Source organism: Diabrotica virgifera, chromosome 5, assembly GCF_917563875.1.
Source record: "Diabrotica virgifera virgifera chromosome 5, PGI_DIABVI_V3a".
In the NCBI taxonomy this organism is placed as follows: domain Eukaryota; kingdom Metazoa; phylum Arthropoda; class Insecta; order Coleoptera; family Chrysomelidae; genus Diabrotica; species Diabrotica virgifera.
In genome coordinates, this window is record NC_065447.1 from 149,961,625 (window position 1) to 149,980,581 (window position 18,957).

Here is an 18,957-nt window from a genome sequence, read left to right on the forward strand (position 1 = left end):
CTTCAAGGAAAAATATTTGTAAAGCGTGGCCCAAGAAGAAGAAGCACATCCTGGTTAAAGAACTTCGGAACCTGCTTTAACACAACATCTGTGCAGCTTTTCCGCGCTGCTGCAGATAAAATAAAGATTGCCATGATGATTGAAAACATTCGTCACGGATAGGCACATTGAGAAAAAGAAGAAAACATTGAAAAAACATCGTTTTTGTTTATGTACATACATTTATGTAGATACAACTTATAATATTTGAAAAAAAAATTGGCTAGTATATCGACAATGATTTAATGTCAACTTATGTTGTCTCTTGCCCCACTGTGCGGCGCGGTAAATTTGAATTACTCCTCTTAGTTTAAAAACAGACCATAGATATGTAATGGTAACATTTCAATATTTATGTATATATGTACGTACCTATGAATTCTGCGTTCACGTTGCATTTCAAACATTTGTCCCAAATAAGCAGCTAATATAATAATATTCTCCGCCTTATAACCATTTAAGACTAAGTGTTTTGCCAACTGCATTAAAAATGTAGATTCGTGTACATTTTTCTTACTGTTATCATAACATAAATCTTCTGAGTGCTCGTGATCAATAAAAAATAGGGAATGTTCGATTCCTAAAATACTTGGTCGATCAAGTACCGATTCGTGATCATGTAGAACTGGGTAAATGGTAGGTCTAATTAAGTTGGCAATTTCGGGTCTCATTCTATGCTGTATATTCAATGTATGACATTCCACGTTATTGTCAACCATTCTTTGGAAAAGGCTTATATTTAATTTATATCTTGTTTCTATATGATAGCTAGCTGTACTAGGTTTTAACTGCTGATGATCACCTATTAAAATCAAATGTTGACAATGCGATGTAACAGCAGTTATTATATGGGATTCTAATACTTCGGCAGCTTCTTCTACTATGACTATTGGACTTCTTAGAGCTTTTAATGAAGCATTAAGACGAGCTGCTCCCGATGTTGTCATTCCGACAACTAAAGCTTCTAAAATAAAAAAAGAATGTGTGTGTACTTTGTACGCACGTAAGAAGTTATACTTCTATTATAATATAATTTCAACGAAATAAATATACCTACTTAACAGTTACAATACAAAAAATTAACATTAATTACCAAAAATGAACCAAAACTTAACAATGCCAAATATTAAAAAAAAAGAAAAAAGTATGAATCGTCCTGGATTTGAACCCGCAATCTCGCGATTTCTCGATCTCTGGTCCAATGCTCTACCAACAAGGCCATCAAGCCGCATGCTGCGTAAGTGAAATATAAAAATAGATGTTTTATTATTTTACGCCCAAGGAAGACAAATCCAAAGACACAAAATTATAATAAAAAACCTTTTAAACAACCTTTTTCAAATTGCGCAAGTTGTATTATTAATATTAATGTTAATAAATGAAATATAAATATTTTGACGTTTCACAATTTGACAATTCACTTTTAAGTGCAGTGCCTTAAAAATTTTAAAGCACTACTGCCTTAAAGTAGCATTTTTAACGCTCCTATGGAGTCCTAAAAATTGCATTTTTAACACGTTTGTAGAAAAATATATTTAAAAACACTAATATATTCTTTCCACACCTTTTCTGGACTGATACATACATAAATTAAAACATTTTGAAGTATAACTTCAAAAATATAATATGAAAACTATTTAAAAAGGCAGTATAACTATTAACTAACCTTTGTTGTTTCTCTTCCCACAAATTTTAAAACGCAACAACCATACATAACCAAACCGTCAACCGTCCAAACCACAGCTGCGCTACAGCTGCCATATTGGATAATTTTTGACATGTCATTTGAACATCCAATCAGAACAAAGTTATAATGCGCATGCGCCGGGATCGTAGGTTTTAATATATAAAAATTCACCCTCATATCGCGCGTAAAGAAGTATAACTTCAAAAAGTCGAATAATTATAATATTGAAAGTATTAAATTTTTCGCATATTCTGTACAGGCGTTGAGTATTTGTTGGTACGACGTAATTTTCTTTAAATGGTACCGAAAAGTAACGTATGTATGTATACAGGGTAAGGCAGATAAAGGACCTATTAGAAATATCTCGAGAACTCAAGGCAGCAGAATCATGAAAATTAGAATGAATGGGTTTTGAAGAGTGATCTATTTAATGAAAATATTTTCATCTATTTTCTACTTCCGGTTATACCGGAAGTTACTTATAACGTCGTTTTTTTTTAATCGGAAACCCTGTATATTTTTAATTTTCCTTGATGTCTTCTTTCTTAAAATATGAGGTTTTGTAATATTATATGTGAGTGAGTGGAAGAAGATAGTAGAGAAGGCAAAAAAACATCACAACCTAAGAACGATGACCTAAAGGAAACTGCGGACTAATCCACCGCGTCAAATGGATTAAAAGAGCTCATAGTATTTGAGCGACCTATACTCTAGCAAGAGTGAACGGTCCATATATATAATATTATATAAGGCGGTTTAAAAGATAATTACGTTTTTTTATTAATTTCGTAGCAACTTTCACACCCTGTAGAATTGTAATAGTTTGACATGAAAAACTCTATGGGCCATTCCACGAACATACGCCTGTTTTTGATTACTTCGACAACGAATATTTTACTGTGCAAAATAAGAAGAACGAAAGTAAATTGCAAATTACATTGTTGTTTATTGGAATAATTATTAGCGCCATTTACTTCGTACTTCTTATGTTGCACAGTAAAATATTCGTTGTCGAAGTAATCCAAAACAGGCGTATGTTCGTGGAATGGCCCATATGTTCGAATGATTTTTAATACAGTCTACTATTGTTAAAAATTATTAATATCTATAGTGTAGCTAAATGTTTAATTTTAGTAGGTATACAGGGTTAGTCGAATCTCGGAATGAGTATTTTCTGAATTTTATTAAATAGAACATCCTGTATTTTACTATTTTAATGAAATGATAATTTATGATACATTTTTATTTCTTAAGCACTCCCTATACCTAACTGCTTCAATTTGTGAGTTATTGGTGATTCAAGATAAACATTAATTACAACAAAAAATACGTGAAATTTTATTAGGTTGGCCGTGAAAATATTCAATCGCAAATAATTTTTCGGAAATAAAAACATATTCATCTAGACCCTAGACTGATCCTTAAAATTACCAATAATGGTTGAGTTAACAAATACCTACGTAGTTAAGATTGTTGGTGCGATTAAAAGTATCATAAAATATCATTTCATGTTTTTGATGTCAAACTAGTACAATTCTACACGGTGTGAAATTTGCTACGAAATTAATAAAAATAAACGTAATTATCTTTTAAACCACCCAGTATAACGTTACAAAAACTCATATTTTAAGAAAGAAGATATCGAGGAGAATCCTAAAATATAAAAATATATAGGGTGTCCCATTAAAAAAAAAACGAAGTTATAAGCAACTTCCGGTATAACCGGGAGTAGAAAATAGATAAAAATATTTTCATTAAATAGATCACTCTTCAAAACCCCTTCATTCCCACTTTCATGAATCTGCTGCCTTTAGTTCTCGAGATATTTCTAATAGACCCTTATCTGCGTCACCCTATATACTGCTGCGTTGTTCTGTGAGTTCACAGATTAAGGCTATCGGTACATAATTCGCAAATATTTTACGGGTATCCCTACTTTTTCTGTCTTTACACGGCAAATTACGTGTAGTAAAATTCACACTGGTATGGATATGTAAACATTACTAGAATGTCATTCTACTTGAAAATGTCATCATTAATTTAAAGAGATGGCTTTTCAATGTTCTTGGATAACTGTTATTTTTATAATTGCAAATTATTAATTCAGTTAATAAATGTGATTATTTCATTCATAGGAGATTCTGACCAATAGAAAGGTACAGAAATCTGAATTAAATCGATAATTTTTGATAATTGTCCGTCGTTAAGTATATTACGTCAGATGCCTTTCGGTGCTACGAAAAAATACATTCAGTGACATTAATGACAATTAATGTTTTAAAAATTATAAAAGTGATGACTTTCAATCGTCAAATATTTATAAAAACTTTGTGTTTAATTGTACTAATCTGTACTTACATAAATAAATTACAATAAAATTTTGGTTTTGAACAGTTTTATTCATGAAATAATCGCAACAAATTGCACTCGAACTCTAAAATTAATATAGAATTTTAGAGCTCTTGTGCAATTACTACTGATAATTTTTTCACTAACTATGTATTCAGTGATTGTAATAATTTATATGTACAACAAAAACTAATACTCAGTCGAGAAAAGAGAAAAAGTGTTTAAGAAGTGATTTTTTAATAATATATTGTTACTATGATGGAACGCTTACAAATTCGAACATCTTTAACAACAAAATACTTGGATCACAGAATAAATTATCCTGATGCATTCTCTGCTTGGATCTTCCACAAATAATACACAATAAATAACTTTTTATTAAGTTCACGTCTTAAATCAATTATTTATCAAATACACTATATATCAATATTATTTAATCAACAACTCAAAATATTCCCGATGCCATGTCAAATATTTAAAATTGTCACTGTCTGACTGACAGTATGATGACAATATTCTATTCGACTGAGTGCGTTGTATGACAAAGATAGATTTGGAAATATTACCACGGACATTGCGTTCATTTTTTTCGAATCCTGAAAAAACCAATAAATATTTTTGAAAAATTTAAACGCAAAATGAAAGACTATATTATTACCGAGGGCCGAAAGTCCCTTAGAATAAATAAAAAGTTTATTTTGAATGCGATATTTTAAATTAAATATCACACTAAATTTTCTCTTAGTTTTTCACCCCTGTAACTTATTAAAATATATGGTTCTCTTCATGAGCATTTTTCAGTGCGTCACAGTTTTTCGATTTCTCTCTAACGCATTAAATTGTATGAGACAGAAAAAAACGCACTTCTCTGATTACATTTCGTCGGTGACATTTATAACATTTAATCTAGTTGTCAATAGATGGTGCTAATATATGCTATATAAAAAAAATTAATCTGTACAATTTATAAGACTATACAAATCAAAGAAAATACCATTTTATAAATGCAATAAACAAAATTGATTTGTTTTTATACCAAATTTCAAATAAAATGTGACAACTGTCAGATTTAACTAAAATGTCATGTTAGAATAAATGTCACAAATGTGTATTTATCACGGACTAACCTTTTTTTCTATCATTTGTGACGCACTGAAAAATGCTCATGAAAAGAACCATACATTATAGAAGTTCTCAGGGACTTTCGGCCCTCGCCAATAACGTAATCTGTCATTCTGCGTTTAAATTTTTCAAAAATACTTGTTAGTTTTCTCAGGATTCGAAAAAAATGAATCCCCATTTGAATAGCATTGCAGCCGAAAATACGTACCCATCCTCTTAAGTCATTTAACAACTTTATTTAAATCAAAAACTCAATTACAAATATTACAGTTACAAATTACATTAATAATTATTATTGTTCAGAGGAATTTGCACTGATACATAGAATCTGCAATACTAATGTCAAAACCCGCCCATGTTGGCTTATACAGTGAGCACGTAAAGGTTGGAAGAAGTTCATTTTTTCGTTAATGATCAATTTTGGAAATAAATCCAGAAGCAGGTTGATTTTTATACATTAATACATATGAGCAGAAAACTACTAACTGAAAATAATTATCTAGTCCAATGAGATAAGTTTTTGAGAATGTGGATTGATAATTGAAAAATAAAATTGTACTGTCTTACCTTTCATAACGTTGGTATCTTCTATGTCACGCATTTCTGCATACAGAGCGTACTCGTCTCTGAACTTAGTATTCAGTAAAGCTATTTGGTTAAGCAAATGTCTTTTATAAATGGAAATCCATTGGAAATACAATTTCCATCTATCATCAGCAGACATAAAATGCGGATTTTCCAAATTAATATAATCTGCTGGACCTAAATTTTGTACCTGAGCTTCTTGTAATCGAAACTAAAAATAAATCAGTTAATAATATGTATTTAAAGGGAGAAAAAGATATAATAATATATAATATGCAAAAAGTCCATCTAGTTCAATACAAGCAAATTTTAAACTTTGGAATTGAATTTGAAATATGACAGTGTGACTGCTCAAAATTTGTTATCTCTGCGACAATTTCTAATCTTGGTAGGATTTTTTTTTTCATAGTGCTAAGTGTCTCTCTATAGGAAATAGTCTAAATAATTCATATTCTAATCCACGCCTTCTAATCCATCATTTCGGAAACATATTGTTTAGGTATTGAGTAAATATTATGATGTTGAGTAAGCGAGCACAAATATAAATCTAGATAAGCCAAATTATTGGCTAAAACTCACAAAGTGAATGTGAATATAAACGTACTCGCTTATTCAACATCATTTTATTTAATAACGTTATGGCTTTTCATTTCCACAGGTAGCCTTACCTCCTTGGCAGTGTTAGTTGTAGCCCTTAGTTGCCCAGAAATATATGGAATAATGACCCTTCATTATTTTATATATTTTCTTTTATATTCACATTCACTTTGAGAGTTTTAGCCAATAATTTTGCTTATCTATATTTTATATTCGTACCTAATCGCTTATTCAACATCATTAGGTATATGTACCTACATACTGCGAGGCATAAATTAGGAATATAGAAAATGTATTTTTTTTTAATTCTTATTTTAGACATTCCTTTAGTATTTACACAGTTGTGCAAAGATTTACTCAAACTTCTTTTTGTACTTATACCGGGTGGAGGAAAAGAAATGTTTTTCTTACTAGTCCGTTCTTTAACGGTAAAATATTGCAAAACCTCTAAGTTTTAAAGAACCGCTTGGATTGACATTTTTGTCATGTGTATGCCAAATAGAAAAAAAGTGATATTGTGTCGTTATGTGCTTAAGTCAATACTTTTCGAGTTATTTGGCAGTGAATATGTTCATTTTTTCAACAAAATAACCACGCTTTTAGACGGTTTTTCGCAAATAACTCAAATAGTAAGTATTTTATCGAAAAAACATTAGTATCAAAAATATAGCCTGTAAAAAATTTAAAAAAATGGTGTATATGTTATAGTCAAAGCCCGAATTTCAGGCACTCCTAGGTTTGACTAGGCAATCCTCAGGTCTGACTGACGGTCTTAGTCAAAGCCCGAAATAAATTACAGTTTCGGCCTTTGACTAGTCAAACCTAGGAGAGACTAAGTTGGTCAGGCAAAGGTCGAAATTTAATTTTATGAAATCGGGATTTGACTAGTCAAACCCCGATCAGCTATTAAAATGTCGTAATTTGTTAGATTAGGTTTAATAAAACGTCATTTTTTAATTTTAATGTTTATTATTTTTACATTGTCGTAATTAAAATAAAAAAATTAGTGTTTATTCTCACATGTTGAGACATTATGGCATATAGGGTTGCACAATACGTTAGACCTTTTACACTTGCATGATTTTGAAGAGCATTCCTTATTGCAATAGCATTTTATAAAGCCTTGTCTTCCAAATTTAGAATCTTTTGTACTCATTTCTCTTAGAGACAGCTTAACGTCTGTAACATCTTCGGAATTAAGAAAATTCTCTTTTCATTATCTTATATGATTTCTTGAAAAATGTGTGTTTACTGTTCCGTATTTTGTAGCACCTCTATATAAACCGTCAATTGTTTTATCTTGTATGATACTCTTAATATTTCGAGCATCTCCTGTGGCTCTATAAAAACTGGGGATAGGTATTGTTACCGTTTTTCTGATCGAAATTGGAGGAAATTTTTTTTCACTTAACTATTTCATAGCAGTAGCCTGTGCATGAAGACCTTTAATCGCCTTTCTTTTATTTATTTTAATATTTTCTGTCTGCGCATGTAACTTTTCTTTCAAAACCTTCATAGTATGCACCAAGTGTGCTGTCAGCGCACACAACATCTGACTACAAATCTGATTACAAATTATGCACGTATGTGCGTCAGAGCTCTCTTTTAACAAATATGTACAACAAACCACATCTGAAGAAGTTAAGAAGTAATCTGAATTGTAAAAACTTAAATGGTTTTTGTACACACTTATGACTACTGAATGACAGGGAGTAAGATTGTAAGATTGAAAAAGACCTTTTCTTATGCAGTTTTTTATTGATTGAAAAAAATTTGTACGTTTGGAAAATGTCGACGGTTCACACACTGACAACAAGATTTTTTCCAAACTTCGAACAATGTTTTTTCAATCAATAAAAAACTGCATAAGAAAAAGTCTTTTTCATTCATACAAGGGATCCCTCTCTCTTCATAGTGGCACATACATATTTTGAAATTATTGACCATAGCTCTGAATGTGGCTTTATAAGCCGAGCTAGGAATTAAATATTTTACACACTTCAAAAGTACTCTTCTCTCCCTGTCATTCAGTAGTCATAAGTGTGTACAAAAACCATTTCCGTTTTACAATTCAGATTGCGTCGTCAGATGGGGTTTGTTGTATTTGCCAAAAAGAAAGCTCGCACTCACATACGTGCATAATTTGTAATCAATTGGTACATGTTCCAGACGATAAGCCGTCTCTAAGAGAAATTAGTACAAAAGATTCTAAATTTGGAGGACAAGGTTCTATAAAATGTTACTGCAATAAGAAATTCTCTTCAAAATTATGTAAAAGGTCTAACGTATTGTGCAACTCTAAATGCCATAATGCCTCAACATGTGAGGATAACCACCAATAATTACGACAATATAGAAATAATAAACATTAAAATTAAAAAATTACGTTTTATTAAACCTAATCTAATAAATTACATTTTAATAGCTGATCGGGGTTTGACTAGTCAATCCCCGATTTCATAAAATTAAATTTCGACCTTTGCCTGACCAACTTAGTCTCTCCTAGGTTTGACTAGTCAAAGGCCGAAACTCTAATTAATTTCGAGCTTTGACTAAGACCGTCAGTCAGACCTGAGGATTGCCTAGTCAAACCTAGGAGTGCCTGAAATTCGGGCTTTGACTATAACATATATATCACGTCTCTACACCTAGTAGAAGCAGCGTTATAGCTAATGAAAAATAGGTTCATATTCGTCAAATTCCAAATGGATACTTTAACGTGAAATAACCAAAAATGAAGCACATTTCGGGGAAAACTCATTTCAACTTATTTAAAGTGTTTAAAAAAGCTTAATTTTTGTTTTATAAAAAAAATTTCTAGCATCAAAATTAAACAAGTTACGCTCAAAATAAAGTTAGTCCCTTTTGGTTTTGGTAAAAAAATCGAGCAATTCACCCCCTAATTAGTATCTTAAATGAACTTAATCGTTACGACTTCACAAGTTTCTTGACTCGTGTATATATTGTTTATAAGATCTGTAAGTTTCATCGGTTCAAAGTCCTTATTTTTAAAAGGGCTGTAGCTAAAAGAGATTGAACGAGTCACTGATCACGAATGTATGCAAATTTAGAAACACCAAATCTTAATCAATTTTTGTCTAAGACAAAACCAAAAAAATACATGATATTCAGAAAAGCAAATCTGCCTTTTTTTGTGTTTCGAGATTTTTAACAATTTTTAAGTTACTTTGAAAAAAAGCATATTTTTCAAAATTTAAATTTTTAAAAATTTTATTTTGAAACCATTTTTTTTTTTCAAAAATAAGCACTTTGAATCGATGAAACTTACAGATCATATAAACACAACATAAGTAAAATAATTTGTGGAGCGGTAACGATTAATTTCATTTAAGTTGCTAATTAGGGGGTGGCCTTCCCGATTTTTTTTTTTGCAAAAACAAAAGGGACCAACTTTATTTTGAGCGTAACTTACTTAAATTTAATGCTAGAAACTTTTTGTAAAAAGAGAAATAAATCTTTTTTTAAACACTTTAAAAAAGTTATAATGGGTTTTCCCCAAAAAGGGCTTAATTTTTTTGATATTTCACGTCGAAATATTCTATTTGAAATTTGGTGAATATGAATATATTTTTCATTGGCTATAACTCTGGTTACCATTTTTTTACATTTTTATAGGCTATATTTTTGCTAAGAACGTTTTTTTCAACAAAGTATTCACTTTTTGAGTTATTTGCGAAAAACCGTCTAAAAAGTGGTTATTTTGTTGAAAAATGAACATATTCACTCGCAAATAACTCGAAAAGTGTTGACTTAGCGAAAAAGCTCTATAGAACAAAAGTTACTTAAAATTAGTCAGTTTATCCATTTTCGGACTTATTTTGGACATATATTTTTTCACTCACAAGAGGGGGGTGAAAGTCACCCCCAGGGCAAAAGCACACATCGGCACAATATCACTTTTTTTCTTTGACATGTAAGCTATAAGTATTTCATGTCAATCCAAGCGGTTCTTTAAAATTTAGAGCAAAAACCGTGAAAGAATGGACTATACGTTAAGTTTGAAACACCCTGTAAGGATGACGAGGTAAAAATCTGAGTATACATTGGAATCGTATTGTAGTCTTATGTTTTGTGAACATTTTGTTTTTAGAATGTACCGGATATCTTTAGAATTAAAGAAAATAGACGGTTTTGTAGTTTAACATCTGTTTTAACCGAAACAAAAGTTTGAGACACCCTGTAGGGAGGAAAAGGTAAAGTGGTGGTTATGCATCGGTACTATATATCTTGTAGTCTCATATTTTGTGAATATTTTGTTTTTTTAATTTCTTTGATATCTTTAATAACAAAGATACTAGACGGTTTTACTCTTTAATGTGTGTTTTAACTGACGAATGCGATACGTGAGGAGGCCAAGTCTTATCATACCACTAAGATGAAATTATTTCCTATATGTAGTGCGAAAGGAAAGAGTGTTCAAAGAAAAAATATATGTGTAATGTACCTCGGGCTATTTAAAGAGCCGCGACGCACAATGTTCAAAATTAAAGGAAACCTGATCGTAAGTACAAAAAAAAAATAAATCTGAGAATGCCGAAATTAAAGGGATTGTTTGTACTACTCATGATGCAACTTCTCAGCAAAAATTGATTTTTTATGTTTGTTAGGGCCAGATGTATTAATGACCAAAAATACAAAATTCAATATAATTTTATACATCAAATTTAAATCCTCAGAGGCTGCCTTTTACTTTGATTATTACTTCATTTATGTGGATAGCTAATATAAAAGTAATTATTTGAGATAAAAGTACATACTTTAACGATTAAAATAGCATAGTTAGCTTCACGGAAAGGTGATTTTGATTTTGATATAATCGGCTGTCTCAAAACCTATACAATTTTTGATAAAATTAATGTTTGTCAGCGTATTACGTTTATTGTACCATCTTGTGCCACATTAAATCCTTCACTAAATGAAAGATTATAATGTAAGGAATAAAAAAATATATAAGACAAACTGCGCAAAGGTGCGCAACTGAGTACATTGGTCTGAATTAATAATTGCACTCGTACGTATTGTTTACATGTATGTCAAACACATGTTATTTGTTAGGGTTACGAAAAGAGATTTTAGTTTTGATGAAGTAGTGTTATTCCTCAATAGAGAATATTAATACTCTCTATGTAAATAACATACTCCTCACTCCTAACGATAAAATCATTAGTTTTCGAGATATTTGAACTTAAACAAGTAACGGCACAAATATTTTGATTAATGCATTGTGCTGCTGAATTTTTAATTTTAAATATCTCGAAAACTTATGATTTTATCATTATGAATGAATAATATACTCTTCAGTCTTAACGATAAAATCATTGATTTTAGAGATATTTGTAGTTTAAAATTAAGCGGCACAATACATTATTCAAATATCTGTGCCGTTACATGTTTAACTTCAAATATCTCGAAAACTAATGACTTTATCGTTGCAAATGAAGTGTACGTTATTTACATAGAGAATATTGGAGAATAGAAAAAAATGGCTCTAAAATGGCATTTCCGGCAGTGGCGTAGAATTTGGGAAGGGTCGACCATTCACTGTCCCCTGTCGTACGCCTCTGGTAACAGCCAGAAACGTTTGTTTAACATAATTTTATAGGGTTTACAGTACCTACACTTTGTGCAAAGTATGAAAAGGATACGTAGAAAAGCTTTAAACCACTGAGCAAAAAAATTTTTAAATTTTTAAATAAAACACCCTGTAACTCTGTAAGGGGCCACATTTTATTTAAGTGATTTGGGTTAAATCCTAATATTTTGAGGTCTAGAATCCACAACTCAAAGATTGGACATTCTGAATGAAACACATATTATTCGATAACGATATTTTTTTAAGTAATTCACCCCCTAATGAAGGGATGAAAACAAAAAAACGACCCCTATTATATATATATATATATTTATATATATATATATATATATATATATATATATATATATATATATATATATATATACATTCATTTATAGTACAATCCTGAGCCTTCGATAGTAAAACTTAAACACAAACCTGAACCACGTTAACCATCCTGAACCTGTATATTGGTTCAGGATTGTTTTCCTTTTATAACTGACATATATTTTTAAACTTACAATATAAATAATTTTTTTAAACTAGTGGTGTCATCAGCGGACAAAACTGATTAACTTTCAATTCAATATGTCATTTGGAATCCGAGAGAAACCTGTTTGTAGTATGGTTCAGCATTGTATCTTTTAGTTCAGATATTTGCCACTTTGGCGCTGGAAACAATTTCTCGAATATACATGATCTTTATGTATATATCACAATTAATACCATCCTGATCCATACCATGTGGCAACATTGCTTTGTCGTTATTTTGTGTAAAGAATCGGCGAATTCTATTTTTAGCCAGACAGATTTGTTAATAGCTATATATTATATACTTTAGTTTTGCAACTTTGCAAGATTCGTTTGTTTTGGTTCAGGAACGTCGCTGTGTGCGCTCGATGCAAAAGTGAATATGAATAATAAAGGACGTTGTAAATTGATGGTTGATACGTATTTGTAAGTTAGGTAAAGTTAAGTTATGCAGAAGGGATTAAAATAAATTCTCACTTTGAGAAAAAGGGTTTAAGGTTGATATGAACCCTTAATTAATTTGTTTCTGATCCTAGAGATGGCTGTACTGTGGCATGTTACTGTGGTAACATTTTCAACTTAATTGTAGATTTCTACATGATGACTCTGTAATAATGTAGAAACCTGAACACTATTCTGTCCTTACACCCATTGGCTCAATTTGCCCTGTTGCCAAATTGTTTAGACAGTAATTTTATCAAGGCCTAATAACAATGTAATGTTAGCAGGAAACATTTAGTCCATGATGTGATGCCGCTCCCGTCTAAAAAAAATTATGGTTCGGTTTCTCTGCGGATTCCTCTTCAGAAATGTTCTCTTTAAGGAAATATGAAGTGAGCAGGGCGAAATTTTTGGCCAGAAATTGTTTAAAAATTTTTTTTAAGAAATTCAAAAGATCACCCTTTTTGTTCCGGAAAATATTTTTTTAGGTTTTTTGGGCCATTCTAACAAGAAAGGTATGTTGTCATTTTTCTCAAAAGTTGATAGATTTCGAGTTAAGGGCGATTTAAAATCTGAAAAATGCGATAATACGCATTTTCGAAGTTTAAAAACTTATATTTATGTATATTAATATATCTGAAATAGCCAAGTGCTTGAATTAAAGTTTAAACATTTTTTTTTCAAAATTATGAAGAGTAGTCGGTTCTGTCTTAAATTTAGACCATTCTTTATAAAATGTATCAAAAAATATAATATAGTGAGTAGAAGTTTACGGCCCTGTAACGTTTTAGCATAGGATTTTGCGTTCCAACTGAGTAGGTGCTATGGAGGTGCATAGATCTGACAACGTCCGTAGTCACCGTCATCTCACCACCGCCTGCTCTGCGGCCGTAACATCCCTCGTCAACAAGCCTCCTTATAAACGTGACCATCTGTTTCATATAAAAGCTTCTTCTATGAGCTATATTATATTCGTTCAATTCGTTGATGTTATTATGCGTCCATCCAATTTTAATGCCGATGCGGCAGGTTCTATTTCAACAATCTTCTATTTTGCACGGGAAAATATTTTTTCAGGTTTTTCGGGTAATACTAATTAAAAAAGTTTGTTTTCATTTTTCTGACAAGTTTACAGTTTTTGAGTTATAAGCAATTTAAAATTTGAAAAATGCGAACATACGCATATTCGAGTTAGAGGCTTGAAAACTGATAATTATTATTATTTTTGTAGTTGATAAGTGCCTAAAATCGAAGCATTTAATTTTAAGATTTTGCTGGGTAACCGGGACTTATTTCAAAAATATATCGTTGTTTTTTACTTGTTAATTATGCGTGTTAAAAATAAAATTTAATAGTTATTTATGATATAAGTGTTAAAAGTTTAAAAGTACACGTTTAAGGCAGGCATGTGAAAGTTTGCAGAATCAGCGAAGCGAATTCTGCAATTCACATGAGTGCCTTAAAAATGTACTTTTTAACACGTATATCATACAATATTTTTTCTACAAACGTCTTATATATCAACAATTATACAGTTGAGTCCGCGAGTCTTTACCCGTGCGTCATCATTTAAAGCATACGGAATAAGTCGGAAATCTATTTCACGCAACAACAACTGACAGAAAGTGGCTACTGTTCCGATTACGGGTTTTATTATAAAATTTGATCTTATCAAATATATAGAATGTCAAATGTAAGTTTTGCTTCAAAATTTTTGTGCAGAATTACAGCTACATTTGAAGTAGCTTAATAAATTATTTTATTATTATTGATTAATAAATAAATAAACAATTTATAAAAAAATTCAATAACATATTTTATTTTTGTTATTTTATTCACTTTGACGGAAATCTAAACACAGTCATTTCTTTACCGTGTGAATGACGTTAGCTTTGTATGTTTTAAATATTAATTGCCAAAATATTAATTATTTACCTTAAAATTTCAAAGCCCAATATAAAATTAGTTGTGAAAACAACTGTTTGTGTAATATAATGAAACTTCAAAACGCAAAAATTCGACAAAAACCGCAAAAAAATCAACTGACTGACAGCCACAAAATTAAACAAAGCAGAAAAGTCAAACAAATTGTGCTTAAAATATGAAAACATACCGAATCGTCTTTTTTTGTACCTATCTCTTTTCAATGCACTGACTCTAGATGGTTCATAAAAATAACATGTGGTTTTAGTTAATAACAAACGTCAGCACGTCATATCATGAGTTTCATGCGTGGAAGAGAATGATGCTAGCTAAAAAGTATGTGTTTTATCTCGCCAGGTATTAATGACGCACGGGTAAAGACTCGCGGACTCAACTGTAATTTATTCATTCTCATTTACAGGACAATGACAATACCTACAAAAACTTTTACTTGAACTTGACTGACATTCCATTTTTATATTTTTCTTGACATTACATCAAAACCGTCTATACTGTCAATACGTAAATCATAACATAACAACTATTGGCCATGAGCCGATGGGTAGAGGGGATTTGACAGCTTTCGCCAGCGCTGTTAGTGGCAGTTTTGTGCATTTATCTGATAAATTTAAATGGCGCGCCATGGGTAGAGTAGAGGGGATTTGACGGTTTTCGCCACAGCTGTTAGTGCAGCGTTGCCACATTTAGTAGATTTCTACTTTTTTGGTAGATTTTTTATATTTTTTAAAAAATTCTAGTAGGCAATATTTTTTAGTAGATTTTTGGTATATTTCAACATTTTCTTATGACTAAAATAAAATTTGCTTTTTAATAGTATTTACCCCATTTCTAAATTAATTTTTAGACATTTTGTTACAATTTCCCAATGTCATTACCGAAAATAAGATTCAGGGGTGGGATTCTGTGTACAATCGCTAACACCGCCGACCGCTTTCTATCAATGTCAATATATTTGAATTTTTAGTTTTAATTCAAATATTTTCTTGTTTAACAAGTGTCACTTCAGCATCAACTAGCAAAACTAGAAAATAGTTCAATTAAAGCTAAAAATTCAAATATTTTCACGACAATTGACATCGATAGAAAGCAAAGTGTAGATATCTACAGTGCACGGAATCTAGCCCCAGGACGTAGATGATGAATATTAAACAAAAATGAAACTGGATTCTGGTGTAACAAACTTGCAGATTTCAAGTAGCAGTGCAATCAGTACCTATTTCAGGTGTTATTGAAGAGTTCTGGTATTCGGTGGTCGGTGAGCCTGTTAGAAGCTAACGATGGAAAACTAAAATATCTGAGGCCCGGTCTTTTCACCTCCGAATAAAAGTTATTCGGAGGTTTATTTGACAGATTTACATGTAATCTGCCGGATAAACTTCCTAATAAATATTTATTCGGAGGTGAAAAGACCGGGCCTAATTATAATATATGTAACTTTGCAAAACAACAAATGTTGTGTTTGCGTGTTTCTAATGTAAAATGCGAAATAATTGTTTGAAGAATGTGATCCAGATATGCAGATGTTAAAATCAGTGGATGACAAAATATTATATACAAATATTAAATATGAAACTGATAAAAATTAATTATAGTTGGTCATTTTGTTCCCCAGTTAAAATATAAAAAAGTTTGGTTTTTGTTTACAAACAGTCATATTAATTTCTAGTTAAACTCCCTCTGTGGCTCAGTGGTAAGAGCGCCTACCTTTGGATCGAAAGGTCCGATATGGTCGTGAGTTTGAATCTCACCAGGGTAGAGAATTTTTCGTTTATTATAAATTAATAAATGAAAATAGTTTCTATCCTTGTGGGATTGGTACCCACCGGAGGGACCGCAGACGTTCGGATACAATTAGCGTCTCTGCAAAGACAATGACATCGACTTTGCAAAGTAACAAGACACTTACTCAACACACACACTACACATAAAGTCGACTATACACTACATGATTTATCACGTGATTTATCATATGATTTTGCCCATGACGAGCCGCATGACAATGCTTATGATAAAACACAATGCTTATGGCAAAATCATATGACAAATCACACAGTGTAAACATGTAAATTTTACTCCATGAGTAAATCATATAACAAATCACATGATAAATCATGTAATGTAAAGTCGACTTAACACTAGCTACCTAATTGGTAAAATCCACTGTACCATCACCATGCCAATGCCCATTAGTTGTCGAGGCATTAGCTAAATAAAAAAAAAATTCTAGTTAGTCAGCTGTTATTTTTATTATAAAAAGTCATAAATTATATACAAATATATTAATAAAGTTTTATAGTATATTTTAGTTTTTGATAAGTAGATTTTAGTAAGCTAAACTTAAGTAGATTTTCTAAATAAAATGTGGCAACGCTGTGTTAGTGGCAGTTGGCAGTTTTGTTTTATGCTTTTGATAAACTTCACAAACTGAAATGGCGGGTAATATGGATTTTTCAAAAAAGAAAACAAGATATTGCAGCTGTTGTATTGATTCATGTAAAAATATTGAATATAACAGTACTGGATGCAGTAATTGTATTCGGAAACATTGCGTACATGTCCTGTATCAACTAAATCCTTTCCTTTTTTGGTGTTGCTGATTGAAATTGGATATCATGGGAAATAAGACTGAATCCAGTATATAATGTTTAATATCCATTTTGATAGAATTCAAACAAATTACAATTCATACAAATTACAAATTTTAATAAGCAAAGCAGTAAGCACACAAAAACAAACAGAGGTAACCTTTAAAATGTTAAATAATTCATATAAACTTATTCTTTTATAGTTTAGTAATCAGGTTACAATAATATTTCAGTTCATAATTTGTGTCTTTCTAGATAAGTATCTATTTTTCTCGTTTTGTATATTTCACATACATAAATTTTATCAGAAAAGTATAAGTTTCAAACCGCGAGATAGCGCTACCGTCGAAACTCACAGCCAATAGAATAACATCTACTTTTATTGTTGTAAGTATATTCTAACAAATTTTAATAGTTTTTTCTACAAACGTGTTAAAAATGCAAGAATACAGTTTAAATTAAATTTTAAAAAACCTTTTAAACTACCTTTTTCAAATTGAGCAAATTGTACTATTAATATTATAGTCCTGTCGCCAGGGGGGGTACAACGGCCTCGTTAATTCAGATGGACTTACCCAAGTTTTTTTTATGTATTTTGACCCGTAGAACACGAATTTTTTGGGTAACAGTTGATCCGGATGTCGATAAGATTGTTATAGACCAAGAACTTGAGGAATCAAATAACAGCGATTTTTGGCAAAACAAAACAATATTTTGTATTTTTTGGGTCATTTTAAGCAAAAAATATTTCTACAAGTTTTTTAGTAGGATGCACAGTTTTCGAGATAAACGCGGTTGAACTTTCAAAAAATCGAAAAACTGCAATTTTTAAACCCGAATAACTTTTGATTAAAAAATAAAATAGCAATTCTGCTTAGCGCCTTTGAAAGTTCAAGTCAAATTATGTCGGTTTTGATTATTTGCATTGCTAAAAATTTATTGTGTTATTGTTAAACAAAGCTACAAACAACTATTAGTGCGTGAGTGATGTTTCTATGATTTCTCATTTAAAATCGAACGAGTAGGTAGAATAGGTACTAGTGCAATCAAGACTATTTCTACGTTACATGCGTTAAAACGCATGTAAAAGCACGGGAAACCCTACGTGTTTATAGCTTTGTTAAACAATAAAAAAATAAATTTTTACCAACGCAAATAATCAAAACCGATATAATTTGACTTAAACTTTCAAATGCGGTAAGCAGACTTGCTATTTTATTTTTTAATCAAAAGTTATTCGGGTTCAAAAATTGCAATTTTTCGATTTTTTTAAAGTTCAACCGCGTTTATCTCGAAAACTGTGCATCCTACGAAAAAACTTGTAGAAATATTTTTTACTTAAAATGGCCCAAAAAATACAAAATATTGTTTTGTTTTGCCAAAAATCGCTGTTATTTGATTCCTCAAGTTCTTGGTCTATAACAATCTTATCGACATCCGGATCAACTGTTACCCAAAAAATTCGTGTTCTACGGGTCAAA

General features: G+C 30.9%; 1 protein-coding gene across 1 annotated transcript in view; it reads right to left on the reverse strand.

Annotated features, from left to right (window-relative positions):
* LOC126885494 (NFX1-type zinc finger-containing protein 1-like) overlaps positions 1-18,957 on the reverse strand; it is a gene marked incomplete at its 3' end in the record, with an annotated part of 372,388 nt that overhangs the window by 94,952 nt on the left and 258,479 nt on the right. The window contains 2 exon segments of the mRNA XM_050652072.1: positions 412-1,003; positions 5,765-5,993. Coding sequence (XP_050508029.1) covers positions 412-1,003; positions 5,765-5,993 — 821 coding nt within the window.